Below are 17,721 nucleotides of genomic sequence, written 5' to 3' on the forward strand. Positions count from 1 at the left end.
AAACTGCTCGGCGGTAAGGGCTGCCCCTGTGCTCCAATATAAATGGCCTCCAAAAAAGGTTTATTTATTCTTTTATGATTGGCTGAACTGATTCCCAGCATTCAAAGCCATCAATGGTGCTTTTACGTTTGGCTTTAACCCCTATCAGTGGACTGCAGGACCCAGTCAGCCAAACAAGATGGAGAGGAACAACGGCTGTAAATCAAGCCCAAAAGTCTGTACTCTTTACAGCCTATAAATCTAACTCTAGTCCCCGGTCTTCTACACGTACCGCTTTCTCTCATTTTCTCTCTCTTGCGCTCTGAAAGAGGCTGTAGAAGCATACATACGCATTCGGTTTTATATAAAATGCCACAGATAGCATCCTGACGTTTTAATCACATTCAGTAATTGTGTCATTAAGGAGAGAATCACATGAGAGGTTGTGTCTACAATAAGGGTAAAAACTCATAGGGCTCAGAGCACCGATCAATCACTCAGCTTAAACACTTCAATCACAAGGGGAAAAAAGTTTAGGTCTAATCAAGACATTCGTTTCTGTAATTGTTTTCTTGCTAATATTCATAATTTTTCAAATTCATATTGCTACAACTGAAAGCATTTAAGGGGATATCTTTAAAGCAAAAATTATAGAGGAATATGAAAAAAAACGACAACTAATGTGTACCTTTCATTACCATCAGGAAATATGATTCATGAAGAATTCAAAGGTTGTGATTTTCTTCTGTGGTACGTAAAAATTGTTTAGTTATGATTATACTTTGTCCACAAACCAGAAGATCCATATATTAGCATATTCTTTAAAGAATTATTAGACGAACATAAAATTCTCCCTCTAGGAAAACCAGTAATGATGCTATAAAGAATTGCAATTGACTATTATTAGCAATATAAATAGGCAATTATCCCCCATCTCTGATTCATTCTCTGTTGAAGAGGTGCAACAACAAAACCCAGAGCTGTGAAATGGCCTCCTCAAATCCCCAGAGAAACTAAAATGGCCACTTCAGAAAAACAACCAAGGGGATCTGAAAAGGCACCTTAACATCTTAACACCCCACCTCCACAGCCGGGCATGATTAACACACACACACACACACACAAAACGCTTGCCAGAGACAAACAGCTTAGTGCTTTATAGTGGTAAAAACGCTACTAGTGCATTTCAATGACATTCGCTTTCAATTGACTCTATGAAACGATGGGGGAACAGAGAAGGCTGATTGAAAAAAAAAATTCACAGCACAAAACACCTGCAAATGCATAGAACAGGGCAGCTTTCAGGAGACAAGCTAAGAGATGGCATTAACCTGGACCTGAGAGTCATACTTCAGTAGCATGAAACAGCAGAGGATTTAAAAGGAAACATTTACATTACAGCAGTAAAGACTGACTGGTTTCGAGTAGGGTGCCGTTACATTGTACGTAAATCAATACTGCATCTGTTGTATTATCAAGCTGTAAATATAAACCATTTTACCTTCGCTGCAGAATCGGCCAACATATTCTGTCTTAGAACAATCGCAAAGTGGTTCCCCATCCACAACAGAGCACGTCCCTCCGTTCTCACATGGGTTCTCCGTGCAGATCCCCTCTATGTCCATGCGGACCCTCTGGCTGCTTAGTAGAATAGGTTCCTTGCTATTGTACTTCAGTTCCCTGATAATTCCCTTAAATGGCGGAAGATCCTTCACCGTTGGGAGAGTGAGCCCAGAAATGCGAATATCTTGAGGGACTCCGCCCAGGAAGAGGTCACTAACGATCTTCATGTACTGCCTCTGTGGCCGCACCTCACCCGATTTGCTTACTCCGTCCAGACCCAGCACAGTTCTCAGGTTGTACCTGTTCAGGGTGGCAGAATGCCAGCTGCTGTCATTGACACGCTTGTCCGATACGACTGTGGTCTCGGCGCAGTCGATGCTGAACTGCAACTGGAGCTTCCCTTCAACCACCATGAGTTGCAGGAAGTCGCAGAAGCCGCCATCGTCAAAGTACAGGATTAAGGCGGTGGACACATCTGTTTTGAACTGGAAGCTGAGGTCACTTCTGGTGCTGGCATCCCAGCGGAGATAGCGTGCCCACTGGCCTTGCGACCCTGTAAACTCCAGGCCCAAGCAGGGCCCAAGCACAGTACTGATCAGCAGCTGCAGCTGGACTGGGAATCTGAAGAAATTCATTGTAAAAGTGCTGGAGATTTGGGGTTATTATCCTGAACAGAAGGAAATCATTGAATGTGCTTTGGTTCAAAGGTCAGTGTATCCAAAGTACATCCCACAGTATGCCCAGAGATTCTAGAGAAGAGGTGAGATCGTCAACGCAGCGACAAACAAAAAAAATATCCTAAAAGAGGTGAGGGACTTAGTAGGGAGAACAGTCTTAAATAACAGTCATAAGGCCAATGACATTGCACAAAAATCCAATCTCTGTCAGGCGACAATCAAAGTTTTTCTTCCTCGTTTCCAGGAACGGATCGACTTGAGTAGACAAGCAGATGAGGTGCTGTGCGTCTGCTGAGGTGTTGCTTTCTTCTGGTATCTCCTCAGACCTCAATCATCCAGTCCTCCAGGTCGGACTCTTTCTGTATTTAGGCAAAGCAGCGCAGTCTGCATGATGCCTTGTGGGTAATGTAGTTCATTTGGTTACTCTGCCCCGTCTAGCTGTCAAAATAGAAAAGCATCAAATTACAAACGAACCCTCAATGTCTCATTCTATTTAGTGTGGGTTTTATTTATACGTAAAACATAAAAGCATAAAACATATTACTTTTTTAAAAAATGAATACAGTACACTTTCAGAATTATAATCTTAAAAAACTGCCCCAAAAGATCCTTCTGCGGTCACCTAGTGTGTAAACTAACAGCATTATTCACATGGCAGCTCCAGCTATCATTCAATAGCAGAGAGTCCATGTTTATCTGATGATGTGGAAAATTAAAAGGATTTTTAAAGGATGCTCAATGCATTAAAACAATAATTTGAATGTCTACACATTCCCATGACATATACTCTATATTTCCAGCACCAGAGTCACCTAAACTAGTTCTAAAACTATGTATTTATTTGCTTTTAAAAAAATATTTAATTTTGACCAAAAATCTGTTGCAATGCATAAAAATAGCATTCAAATTTAATTGAATATCCAAATTGATTATTATTTTTTTAAGGAACCTTGCATATTTAGATCCAGTAAAAAAAACAACGTAAATGTTTATTTTACAGTTTAAAATGTTTAACACATCCTCAAGAACAAACAAAATGCCCTGTATTGTTCTACAAAATGTGAGAGAAGCTTCCCATGCTGAGCTGACGTTTGGCCTTGAACCAACACAGATTAGTAGGACTTTTGTGAAGGCAAAACGCAGCTCCATGCAGCTCCTCTTAACATGTGTCCCCAATGTGCATAAATGAATAGGCTCCAATTACATGGCAACATGCAAGGTGTAACCTAATAGTCATCTAATATTGCCCGTGTCCTTGCCAGAGGCGTAGGCAGCAGGTACGGCAGGACAATAGTGCTACCAACCCACGCGATTCAACAGAGCCGAAACACAATGTATGCCATCAGATCTCTGCCTGCTGCAGTTGAAGAGGGGAAAAAGAGTGAGAGACTGGGTGCTTGTAACAGATACTCCACGTTGGCTCGCGCCCACACCCCGAAATATGCTTGTGTGCTTTCTCTTTTTCTTTTTTTGTTGAGTGAGGGCTTGCGGAGAGAGGTGAAAAGGCTAAACTGAGCACATCATTGTCCTCATTGATATGTGATTGACACACTCCACCGGGAACGGCACACGAGACCACAAAATAAAGCCCCTGCATTTGGATCCTGCTTAAAAACTCGGTGAGTAGGAGAAGGAGGTGTAATGGTGGTGGTCGGGGGGGGGGCGGGGTGTGTGTGTGTGTGTTAATGACAGCAGGCCCAACCATTCATCAGACACACAAAGCTGGGTTTTACCACAGGTGCCTCAATTACGCTCAACCATTACACCAGAAGCGCTGCGACAAAATGTCCTCCAGTGCGCCCCGATGATATCATGGAGGCTTTGGGAGGAGACGCACGCCATTTCAGCGAGCTTGTCTCCGTACGTGACACGGTTGCCGTTGAGCATCCGCGTGGTAGAGCGGAGGTGTGGGCGCGGTAGAGCTGGGCCAAAATGGATGACATCAGTGTCCGGTGCTCTCCTCCTGGGCTGCCAGCCGGCGAAAGAGAGGCGTGAAGCTCTTACCTGGCCTCATCCAGCCTCCCCCCTGTGACCCAGAGTGGGCACGGGTACCACCAGCAACCCCCAAAAACAACCCACTGCAGAGGAACAGCACCTTGTGAGCAGATTAAAGCGGGAGTGGTTCTGCTGCAGACTTTTATGGCATTACATCACCTTGCCTAAAACCACCATCCTTGCACCAGTATTCATTATACACACATCATAATCAAGACCAGAGGATTAGTAATGTGATTTATGACCACATTTCACTGTGGTAAAGGTGTGGGGTGTGTGCATTACATAGGGCTCTGATCAAGACAGAGAGATCACGTCACACTGCGGTGTATTGGAAAGCCAGAGCACATTCGATGAGTGTTTTGGAGGCTGAGCATTACACAACGCCAATAGGAAATATTCTTCTCTGCGACACAGACACAAAGGCGATTTTAAGGAATGATAAAAAAAAATAAACATCAAAACGCGGTAGAACCATATTAGTTACAAAAGGAAACAAATGTATGCCTATGTGTAGCTTACATGCTGCTTAAAAAACACTACCTATATTCAGTAAACGAAATGGAAAAAAATATATATTTTAGATTTTATATAGTTTATTTAATAGCCTATATAATATGCGTTAATGTGTATTTTCAGTTTTAGAATTATCAATCTGTACTATTTTAATTCGTTTATCTCTATTGAAAAATACCTCACATTTATATCATCTTGGCTTGATATGCAAATGGAGATTATACACCCACACCCGTGAGAATAAAACGATTAAAAAAAGGGGAAACGACACATAAATGAAAACGTATTTTTCCTAAGTTGTCTTACCATTTTATGTAGCCTAATATAATAGCCTATATTTTAAATAGATATTAATTAATATCATTTTACATTATAATTTTAGCAAAAATTCGTTAAAATGGAGTTGGCAATTAAATCTTAAATGCTTGTGCGCCAATATTTCGTTTTTGAAATAGCCTTTCGTTATACGTTTGCCTGTTTAAAGGGGTTCAGAATGTACACACACACACACATGTGCTGTAATCCACTGAAATTACGCTTTCGATCCAAATTATTAGAGCACAATTCAATCACCTAAAATAATGCATGCAGTCTCACATATGTGAACATGTATAAACACAACGGCAAAATAATTTATATTGCTGTGAGATTCTATTTCACACAAAAGAGGTCACACAACACCACTGGGTGAAATTAGACTTTATGGGCTCATGGAGAAATTAAACACGCTCGAATAAATCAATGATGCGTTAATTTAAATCAAACATACGTGTTCATTTTCATTTCTGTCAGCTATGAAATAATGCGTCGATGAAAGTGTGTGTGTGAAAAGGCCGCGCTCAGGAAAGATAATCCCCGACAATTTCAACACAAACGATATGCTAAAGCCTGTGAGGATTTGTCAAAATTTCGTTCAAAATTTTAAGATACAAATACAATGTGTAATTAGCTATCCAATTATCACTGAGACAAAAACATGAAATGTAGCCTAGACTAAAAGGCAGAAACTTGAATAGCCAATACCTTTAAAATGAGTGTATGAGAGCGCGAGTGTGTGACGGTGGATTATTACCAAAGTCTATTAAATTCCAGATCTAAATGAGCCACTACAAATTGATCAGAATGAATTAAGATAGCCTATTCTAAAAATGCACTGGACTCACTTGAGCACTTCGAAACGACAAAAGAGCTGAATTGGCATTGTAGGCTATATGTTTAAACGTGCCAAAAAAAAAATCCGTTTAAGTGTCTTAACATACCGCTTATATAGTGACATCAAGAGAGATATTTATATCAAATCATTTATATGGCTTTGTACGTATTTTTAATTACTGCATCGTGTTAAAACGTTTAATAGTCGAATTATTATTATTTTTTAAATATAGCCTAATTTCAATATATTACCATGCTTAAATTCCCAGCACATTTTGTCTAACAAAAACTAGAATAAATTGTTGCACTAATCGAATGCATCATAATAGTAAAATATACGCTATTAGGCTAAGTAGCCTACACCACATATGTGTGTCTTCAAATTAAGCTAATCAAAATAAAATCTGAGCATTTTATAAAAACCTTATATACATATTTTTAAAAGGAAAAGGAAAAAAATGGATTTGCGCTCCTGTGTATTCGGCCAGCCCATGTGTAGCCTACTAGTGCATCCACAAGCATCCTGCAGTGGGCATGCGTGTTGTTGTTTATCCTGAGTGGCAGTTGAACATGGGCTCCACAGACACCTGAGAACTCTTATTCATTATTTACAGCTACTTTTACAGATTAAGAAAAACACAGGCTTCCTGGGACCAAAGCGAGAAATTGTTTACATGTTTACGGTTAAAATGCGTGTTTTGTTCCTGATTCGCCTACTACTAGCTATAATACAGGCCTATTGCCAAACTTAATACGAATAAACGAAATATAATGGCAAATGTCAGGCAGCTAAAAAAAACAAGGAATACACGTTTATTTTTGTGTCTCGAAAACCAGTCAACTGACAGAAATATCCCAGGCTATTGTCTATGCTATTGAGGATGACTGGCTATCCCCAAAAATGACGAAGAAGAATAAATACTCGTAAACGTAGTTTTTAGAGTTCAAAACCTATTTTCTTGTGGTCCTAAATAATGATGTAGTTTATTTATGTATTATTTTTATCGCGCTTCCCTGGGAAACTACTGTACGCGAATGGCTTTTATTTCGATTTAGTCCAAAGCGGTTGTGTGTTGACAGAAACAAAGTAAAATTCAAGAACAACGCGATTTACACAGTGAAAACAAACCAACTTAGTGTGAATAGCCTACTCGACGTAAGTGGTGAACTTATAACATCCCGGTGAGGTTTCCATCATTCCGTAGCCTACCAAAAAAAGAAAAAGAAACAGACTAACCTTATTTTCGTTAACATATCCAAAGCGAACAGTAATAATCCACATTACATTCCCAAAAGGTTCAATATGTGTGGTCCACTCCACTAAATAACGTTTTTTCGCGGTCTTGTAAGGATGTTGTGCCCGCGTGCACTTGTCTCGTTCCGTGCTCGCTTGCAGTTACAGAGAGCCGCGCGCTCAGAGATGCTGTTGGACAATCACGAGATTTCCACACACGCGCCGCGCGACCCCGCCTTCATCTTACTGCGAGGCTCGCGCCATTTAAAGGTGTAGTAAAATCGGAGAGAAAACTTCTTTTTACGCGATAGGTAGCCTACATTAACATGTGGAAAGGGACACGCAATGTCTATGACATTGTCGTGTTTGCTACCTGTGAGGATATATGGCTTTCAATATGGCTCTCAGCCTGACTTTCACTCTCTCCCTCTCTGCATGCTCACGTCTGGGGCTTTTTTTTTAACTGCATATATGCTCTCAAAATGTACTCATGCAGACGTTCAAGGCAGAGATGGTGATGATATTGTTCTTGTTCCAGCACACATCTGTTTATATTATCCAATGTAGTCTCCATGTGGTTGTTAGGATTCAGCCCAGAAGGAGATCTGGATTTGGACTCATTTTTAGATGGACTTGTTTTTCACTTGGATTTGATATATATTCTTACTGGTCAATAATTACACTGCCCCTTGGCAATGCAGAACATGTATAAAAGAATGCAAAAAATAAATCTGAAGAAGATTTGTACCCTGAGATCATCTCCATGTTCACGACTCTTCCCATGGGAGATATATCCTATAGCTAGCTAATCTAACACTTACATCTGTACATCCTTGCTGTCCCATCAATATGTACCTTCCAAAGATTAAAGTCATTATCTCCTCCCAAAGGGGCTGAAATAAATATAAAAATGAAAAGTAGCCTATTTGGGTCTATTTATTTCGCAACATTACCTGCAAATAATGCGTTGTCAGTGCCTTAATGCGTATATCATCATGTTTTGCCAGTTTTCAGTATGAAATTTAAAACACTAAACAATTGTATTGTAGGACATTACAACCAGGCTTTGGCATTTGTGTCAAGACTGTCTAAACAAATAATAAAATCTAGTACATGTGGTCTTTATGGATCCATATTTGAAGAGGTATAACTTTTCACCTTTGACTATTCAGCATTTAATAGATTTAATTTCTCCACATCTATAAATCTAATCTGACCCCAAAATATGGCATTTTCTCAATTTTATCCTCTCACAAATACAGGCAGATTTTTCCCCCTATAATAAAGCACTTTACTACCAAATAAATACATTTTATATAGGGATCTATACATCCATTGTACCAGAATCAATAAATTCATGAGTTTTTTAATGATAAGCTGCTGTCCTTGGTGCTGAAATTTGCCATAAACACAACTGCTATTCAAAAGCTGCACTTTGAACCAAGTGGGGGTCAAGCATTAAGTGGAGATGTATTTTGACTCAAAGATGCAGTACGTAGCTTTTTTAGGGGGTAAAAATTATCCAAAATACATATGAGAAAATACATACAAATTAAAGTTTTTGATGAAAACATTACATGATTTTTCTCCATATAATGGACTTCAATGGACCCCAACCATTTCAAGGTCCAAATATCAGTTTCAGTGCAGCTTCACGGGGCTTTAAACGACACCAGACGATGAACAAGGGTCTTATCAAGCGTAACGATCGGTCATTTCAAAAATAAGTAAAAAAGTTTTTACGAAGCATTATGCACGAATGCTCGCCTTGCTCTGTTCTGTGATGAGCGTTCATGACTCTCCTGTTCGAACTTGTTCATCAAAATAAACAAATCTTTTTTTTCGAGTCATTTTGTTCATTCAACGAATGAAATGACCAAAATGAAGCTGCACTGAAATGGTAATTTGGACCTTGAAATGTTGGGGTCCATTGAAGTCCATTATATAGAGAAAAATCCTGTAATGTTTTCATCAAAAACCTTAATTTCTTTTCGACTGAAGAAAGAAAGACATGGACATCTTGAGTGACATGGGGGTGAGTAAATTATCAGCAAAGGTTTTTTAAAAGTGAACTATTCCTTTAACTCGATTCAAAGCGGTAAGCTTGTAATAATGTTTTTAATTCCAGTGGTACTGGTGGATTTCTGTGGGAGATTTGAGCATGTCATTGTGTCACATAAAGAAAGCGTCTCGGCTAGTATAAGCTATATTGCGTGTGAGGATGTTGGAGGTGGAGATTTATAGCCTTTTTTCACAGCACTTGATATAATTAAACTTATCAATTTGATGGCGGATCCATCAAATTGATATTACAGGTTGCTTACGTTGTTAACATTCACAAGTTGAAAACAAAATATAATTTGCACTGTTTTTCATGATATGATAAGCGATTGTTAGATTTAATCAGTGTGATTTACTGCAATGTCAGAACCAGAACAAAAGTGGATGTTAATTACTTGTTCAGATGACATTTTCCGTTGACAATTATTATGTTGGTATACTTCCAAAAAGAATGAATGCCCGTGTCCACACCACTGCAGTGATTGACAGCCTCACAGTGTCCTCAAACATTGTGTTCATCCTCATTTTGCCATGCCGAAGGACAACTCACACATTGTTGATAATTCTGCGAATAACTGCAATTGCAGATTTCGAACAGAGGTGGCGACATAGAGGAAAAACTGCAGACTGCAGCTTTAAAGAGTAAAAAGCTATTTTCCAGATAGTTTGCAACTTGGGACACAAGTGAAATCAACACGCTAAAAAAAAACAAAAAACGTTGTGATCAATAGGTGTTGACCATGCCATTGATTTGCAGCCCCAATGATCCATCATAGATCCTACAGAATATTGAACGCGTCTCAGAGTTGAATGGATCAAACCTCTCCAGCCTGCAGAGTCAAGCTCATCTGAAGCTGTATGAATACGCATTTGATGCAGTGAAGCTATTATGTTGCAATGATGGAATTCTTCTTGTAGCATTTTATCACATGCAGTGCCTGTGATATGACCATGTTTTGGTGTCATTGACACAGTGAGAAGGAAAGTTATGCTACCACTCTTTCGAGTGCCTGTCCATTCCAGTATTCACCAACAACTAATAGGTCATGAGGCATCTACAAGCTCTGTGTGACAGACTGGCTCTCTTTAACCCCTTCAAGACATTTCAGACACTACACAAAGACAAGATTTCCAAACCACCCTAACAAACCGCCCCTTCACCTGAAAGCTTGACATTCCTCTCTCACCACATCCTGCCAATTTCCTGTTATTTTTAATACACCACCAGACCAGGTTGTGTCAACACTGTTTTTGGTTTCACTTCCTGTGCGCATGGTATGCAAACTCCATAAATGCCTTTATCTTCTGGAGATACAGACTAGAGATACGGCTTCAAGCCTGACACTCACAGTTATACAAATTTATGTGAAGACTTTGATTTAAATAAGGACATAGATCACACTGATGATGAAGGAGGCGCAGAGAGAAGTTTATTGTGAGCGATTCATCCATGCATGTTTATTTTTTTGAAAAAAATGTTTAACCTTTATCATTTTTAATTAAAATAACTCAACTCAATTACAAGTCCAATCATTTAATCAGCTTAAGCCACTTATAATCAACATTTAGGTGCACAAAAATAGCATTTTTGTTGCAAGTTTTTGTTACTGTTGATATTAATTCAGCACTGCATATTGACACAGCAGCCTTAACTTGCCCACATAAAAAGAGCAAACTTACCACATACTGTATGCATATAGTACATACTACCACATACAAATGTACTATACTGTATGTATACTACACACCTCTCCGGTCCGACTCGCCCCGCTCTAAACAGGACTTGAACCGATGTCTATGGCATGGGAGACGGGCATTCCAAAAAGGACGCCAAAGATCACAGTCTCTAGCGTCAAGCGCTAGTGCACGTCTTGAGATCAGGGGAGTGAGGTTTACCTCCAAAGTTCTCAATATAATAATAATTTGTTACATTTGTATAGCGCTTTTCTATATAGGTACTCAAAGCGCTTTACATTTGAAAGGGGAAGTCTCCTCAACCACCACCATATAGCTGACCTCTGTTACACTCACCCCCTAAACCTCACTCTCATGCGGGTCATGGCACCAATGTAACCCCTCTGTTCCAACTCATCCCACTCCGAATGGGACTCGAACCGGCACCTCCAGCATGGAAGGCAGGCGCACTAACAAGGTCTCTAGTGTCAGTAGCTAGAGTGCCTCTTGAAATGTTAGCCACCTTTTGTCATTCAATTTGACTGTCAGGTAGTAGCGGATAATGTGCAGATTACAGAGTCTCTTTAAAAGAGGAGAACAGATGACAGCCTTTGCACTCACTAACAATTCTGAGTACATAAACAGTACACCTGTACAGTACTCAATAACACAGACAGAAAGCAAAACCATCTGTTTTTACTCTCACAACAACTGCAAACAACCTACCTGCTAGCTGCTCTGGCATCACTGGTGTGTAAGGAGAGAGTTTACAGGGTGGCATTCTACAAATATTGATTTCAGCAGTTAATTCATAAAGGTCTCAGCTGTTCTTTTTCAATTAAACCTGGAAGCCGCCCGGGTCAAGTGGATCAATGTTGTGCCCGCAGGTATGAGTTCAGAGCAGATTAACTTAGATTGACTAAGTAAACAACATATTGACTGACACACTCACAGTACTGAGCTTCCTGTGTTGTAACTGATGACACAAGCTAAAAAAAAAGAGAGAGCACCCTGGGAGAGACTGACAGCTCTGTTCTCATATTCTGTTTAACGTCGCTCTGAACGACTGACCCATGGAGTTATCGGTTCCAGGGTTTACTTTTAACCTGCTATTTTTTGCAGTAATACATATTTTTAGTTGCTTTTCTTTGTTTCCATAAAGCGGATGCACCAGCCAAGGTATCTCTCTCTCTCTCTCTCTCTCTCTCTCTCTCTCTCTCTCTCTCTCTCTCTCTCTCTCTCTCTCTCTCTCTCTCTCTCTCTCTCTCTCTCTCTCTCTCTCTCTCTCTCGCTCTTTTTCAAGTTTAATGTCAGAAGGAAATTAGACAAGCAACACAAGCTTTGTTGCAAAAGGATGATAAGGGAAAAAAGGATAAGTTCAGTCGCTGCATAATGGCTGGCTTTACTATGAAAGACCTCTGTTTGCAAAGCGCATAAGAAAGTCAGGTTTCTGCTCCATGATTTTAAGTCTTAGTCTGCGCAAATCTAAAACCAGCATTTCATAAAATCGGATAGAATAGTAAAGAGCTTCCAGCTGGGGCTTACGGTATGATATTAAACTGTGTATCATCATAATTTAACCTCTAGGGTGAATGCACAGAAATAAGCAGTTAAAGGAATAGTTTACCCATTATTTACTCACCTTTATGAAATTTCAAAGACTTTCATTCTTCTAACACACACACAAAAAAAAAAAAAAAATCTGAAGCAATCTTTTTTTTTACTACATGTTCTATAGGAAAACATGAGCCTTTACTCACTCTAAAATCAAATTATTGATTGAAATGTTATTTTAAAAACTGATTTGAACAATATAAATAAATTGTTATATTTCTACATATAAAATATATAGAAATGGCCACAAAAATAAGGAAATATAAATAACAAAATCAAAGAAAATATATTTATGTAAATATATTTCAAAATCAATATAATTTTGGTCTTGTTTTATATATATTCAAATAATACTATACTACATAAAATCTGGTGATATAAAACGTCAAACCTCATTAGTTCTTGCACATCACATGACCAGATGTCATGATCTGTGAGAACCAATAGGTTTGATATTACTCAGGGGCACGGTTAAGCTCAAAATCGGTTAGCAACATTTTGTTTCCGGTTTCCGGGTTGCACAACATATTTCCTGGAAACGGTTTGCAACGGGGTTTGATGCTGCGTTCATGTGCTACGGTAATTATGGTAAATACCAAAAGCCGACGCGGAAAATGCACATGAACACCCCCTCATGTGGTATTTACTACTGGGCAACTCATAGAATGTTTTGATGGACGAGTTGCCGAGATGAGATAACCTTTGACCATTTCAAAATGGCGGAGAGCACCGCGAGAGTCGTGAATGGTAAAAAAATATAAATACTATTCATGATCTAGAAAATATACAGCATATTATTTACCTTTTGAGTTTTGATAAATCATTTTCTTGCTGTTGCAGATGAGTTAAGCAATCTAAAATAGTTTTAGCTAAATAACAGGTCTGGATCTCCATCGTTTTACAACATTACGACAACAAAAGCACTTGAATGCAACACACTGGTAAATGCCAGTTCACAAGTGGAAAATATCCTATTTTCCATAGCACGTGAACGCAGCATGAGAGACGCTTTCTCGTGGGTGAGTCAAAAATGTCAGCCCAATCAGCAGCAACATGTAAAAAGCTATGGGATTAGGGGGGGCTCCGTAAACATGTAACCACGTGATATTAAAGAGACAGCTCGCATAACACAGTCTCATCCCAAAAAGTCATATAACTGACGTTTTGGGACGTATTTTGACCATACGTCAATATCCGCCTTTTTAGGGCCCCCTTAAACGTTGGTAGATGGCGATCCCGGGCCGTCATACAACTGACGCTTTACCTTTAACGTCAGTTAGGTGACGGGTTAGGTTTAGGGTTAGGTTTAGGTATGGGGTAGACTTAGGATCCCATAACCTCATCTACCGACGTTTAAGGGGGCCCTAAAAAGGCGAATATTGACGTATGGTCAAAATACGTCCCAAAACGTCAGTTATATGACATCTTGGGATGAGACCGGGTTGGCTCGCACTATGGGTCCAAGTAAAGTCGTTTACAAATGTGTCCGCAACAATTGAATATATTAGAAGACATGTTTGTCTTAAAGGTCCCGTTCTTCATGTTTTTTTGAAGCTTTGATTGTGTTTACAATGTGCAATATTACATGTGTTCATGTGTCGGGTGTAAATAAAAACACAGTATTTTTAACACAATTTAATTGTATACCGCTGTTTTCATTGTCCAATGACTTCTCTATGAAGTCCCTCCTTCAAAAATACGTAACGATTTCTGATTGTGCCAGCGGCTCCTGTGTTGTGATTCGACAGTAGCTTATCGCACGGTGCCCGGAAAGGTCACGCCTCTTACCATAAATTGGAGATGCATGCACTGATTGTTATTGTAAAAATGTCAAACATATTACCATATCAATTTCAGCCTGAATCAGACCCGGAGAACATAGATCAAGAGAATCGATTAGAACCTGTTCAAACACGACTTTTGCAGGATGTTTCACAGTGGTAAGCTGTTTATTTAGTGTTGTAATGTTAAATGTTGAAAACAGTTATAAAAGCTTGTGGTATATGTTTTTTTTTTTATTCCGTCGGTCGAATTAACGATGTTGTTGTTGAATTTTTAAAATAAGTCCATTGTTTATTCTTACCTTAGTTACACGTGTGCACGAGTTTTGAGTTTTTATAGGTTTACATGTGGTAACTGTGACAAAATGCCAACGGAGGTTGAAAACATCTGCTGAAAAGAAATACAAAAATTACTGTAACACATTCGTTACAGTAAAAAAAACTCGTTTTTTACATTTTTTTACAATAAAAAAAATAAAGTCATATGCACTCGCGTAAAGGATTATTAGGAACACCTGTTCAAATTTTTCATTAATCAATTATCCAATCAACCAATCACATGCCAGTTTCTTCAATGCATTTAGGGGTGTGGTCCTGGTCAAGACAACTTCCTGAACTCCAAACTGAATGTCAGAATGGGGACCCCACCAGTTACCACTCGTCTCCACTACAAATAGGAAAAATAGGCTATGATTTGCAAGAGCACACCACAATTGGACAGTTGAAGACTGGAATAATTTGGCCTTGTCTGATGAGTCTCGATTCTGTTGAGACATTCAATGTAATTTGGTGAATTTGGCATAACCAGAATGAGAACATGGATCAATCATGCCTTGTTACCACTGTGCAGGCTGATGGTGGTGGTGTAATGGTGTGAAGGATGTTTTCTTGGCAGACTTTAGGCCCCTTAGTGCCAAATGGGCATTGTTTAAATGCCACGGTCTACCTGAGCATTGTTTCTGACCATGTCCATCCCTTTATGGCCACCGTGTACCCATCCTCTGATGGCTACATCCAGCAGGATAATGCGCCATGTCACAAAGCTTGAATCATTTCAAATTGGTTTCTTGAACACGACAATGAGTTCACTGTACTAAAATGGCCCCCACAGTCTCAACCCAATAGAGCATCTTTGGGATGTGGTGGAACGAGAGCTTTGTGCCCTGGATGTGGATCACACCAATCTCCAACAACTGCAAGATTCTATCCCAACAATATGGGCCAACATTTCTAAAGAATGCTTTCAGCACCTTGTTGAATCAATGCCACGTAGAATTAAGGCAATTCTGCAGGCGAAAGTGGGTCAAACACAGTATTAGTATGGTGTTCCTAATAATCCTTTAGTTGAGTGTAGTTCATAACACAGTCTCGGAGGTAAGACGTGGATTATCCTTCACCTGAAATGTTTGTCTTTTCATCCTGAAATGTCAAGCAAATGTTGGATCACAAAAAGTAACCACAGTTTCCAAAAATCTCTTCATTCGATTGGGATGTTCTCTTTTATTCTGGAAGGCAAGGGCAGTGACTGTAACAATCAAACGAGAACACAAAAAATGGCCAACTCTGGGTGTTCAATGAACTGGGAGTTCAACGCACCAAAGTTTCAGTTTAAAAAACATTCTGCAACTTTTTGTCGGGGCTGAGCACAGCCCTGATATTGTCAAAAGTCTAAGCCAGGCTAAAGTCTTATCTAAAGTCATGTGACCAAAGATCTCAAATATATATATTTCATATATATATTTATCAAACATATATCAAACAAACCCTTTGAGGGCAGAAGGTTTAAAAGAATATAGAGCTAAAAATGAATACTGTATATCAGCTTTGTGTAAGACAGAATGGCATTAAGAAAAAAAAAGAGATACAGCGCAGGGAGAGAAAGTCTGACGGACTGAAACAAAGAGAGAGTAGAAAACTAGAGAAAAAAGAGCGATAACACATTGAGTCACTGGAGCATCCACTGACATTTCCTCCGAGATCCCCACATTCATCAAGCAAGATCTCCATATCACACATCTCTCCCTTTTTCTCTCACTGTGATCAACAGTCTGAGAGCATCTGCTCAACCCCTCCACCCTGAAGCTGTAGTGGAGAATCAACTCATCTTCACATTTATAGCCTAACTTACTCAACCGTTGTTATCTCAAACCACAGCCTCACCTGTTCGATTTTTTTCAGACCCAAGACTACACACACATGCACAAATACAATCACTTCCAACGGTTTGATGAGTAACATGCTCTAAATTAATAGTGAAAACACACTCTCACAAGCCCAAAGGTTCCCATCTGGCATACTGAGCTCAACTTGTTTTATATACCAGAAAGCAGACCTGCTAATGATGCCTTTATTTGGCTTCTGAAACCTGCTGACATCAAATCAGTCCCGAATCACTTCTGCCTACCCTTTCATTTTTGAAAGTGCAATGCTTCTGTTTTCATTTAAAACATTATAATTACATAATTAATTGAATGTTTGTGCTCCAACATGTGATGCATAAACAGCTAGTTTTGTAGAATATTTTGATGAAGTTGAATGTACAAAATAAAGCATAATCAATGTAATTATAGCCGTTTTATTCTACAATTATGTCTGATGGTCAAGCATATCCCTAATATGTGTGTCTGAGACACCGGGTAAGAATGGAATGTGCTCACATAACCGAGTCTCCTGTTTTGACACTCGAGAAAATTTATGGGCGCCTCCATAGATGTTTCCTATCCACTTCTTAAAAAAACAGACGAGAGGCACAGAACATATTGTTAAAATATTATTTAGCATATCATACCATTTTGTTCTGTGGCTTCAGTCTGTTGTTTTTTGTTGTTTTTTTGTAAGTGGACAGGAAACCTACATAGTGGTGACATGTATGGAACATATTTGCCACGTAGATCATATGAAAGCAAGTGCAAACCAAGATGGTACAGATGTTCAGCGGGCATCTCGGCTTTGTAATCTCCACAAATAAGGTCAAAGTTTTGTCATCTGAAACCTAACTGCTGCTCCCGACGAGCTGGATGGCGCCTTGTATGGCTGACACCGCCGTTGGTAGTGTATGAATGGGTGAATGTGAGGAAAAATCTAAAGCGCTTTGGTGGCCATTCGGTCTGTGAAAGCGTTGTATAAATGCAGTCCATTCACCAATACATACATCAAAACAAAAATGTCTTTCCAAATTTCATATTTCATTCCAAACCTGTTTGTCTTTGGTTTGAAGCACAAGAAATATTTGTCTTCTCCAAACATTATTTCACTGTAAAAAAAAAAAAAAAGTTGCTGCCTTAATTTTTTAAGTACAATCAACTTGGACGTTTAAGTAACTTAAACTATACTAAACTGACTTAAAAAAATAGTTGAATGTCATACAAGTTAAAATTACTTAAATTGATAACTTAAAGCAATGTAAAAACATATGTTGTCATACAGTGTCAATTGAACCACACGTATTGCGGGAAGTTCTCTCTCTCTTTTTTTT

At 39.1% G+C, this 17,721-nt stretch overlaps 1 protein-coding gene across 24 annotated transcripts in view; it reads right to left on the reverse strand.

Moving 5' to 3' along the window:
- Positions 1-7,424, reverse strand: part of nrxn3a (neurexin 3a) — a 300,107-nt gene extending 292,683 nt beyond the window's left edge. For 8 of the 24 annotated variants that reach the window (XM_089120268.1, XM_089120260.1, XM_089120258.1 and 5 more), the window contains exons 1-2: positions 7,120-7,415; positions 1,481-2,657 (exon numbers count right to left, since the gene is read on the reverse strand). In XM_089120268.1, coding sequence (XP_088976394.1) covers positions 1,481-2,177 — 697 coding nt within the window. In that variant the 5' untranslated portion in view covers positions 2,178-2,657; positions 7,120-7,415. Of the gene's footprint in view, positions 1-1,480; positions 2,658-7,119 lie in introns of all 24 variants that reach the window. The other 16 variants (XM_089120271.1, XM_089120267.1, XM_089120269.1 and 13 more) reach the window with 6 other exon arrangements.
- Between the last annotated feature and the right edge of the window lie 10,297 nt (positions 7,425-17,721).

This window comes from Pimephales promelas, chromosome 15 (assembly GCF_988280905.1).
Source record: "Pimephales promelas chromosome 15, fPimPro1.hap1.1, whole genome shotgun sequence".
Taxonomy (NCBI): Eukaryota; Metazoa; Chordata; class Actinopteri; order Cypriniformes; family Leuciscidae; genus Pimephales; species Pimephales promelas.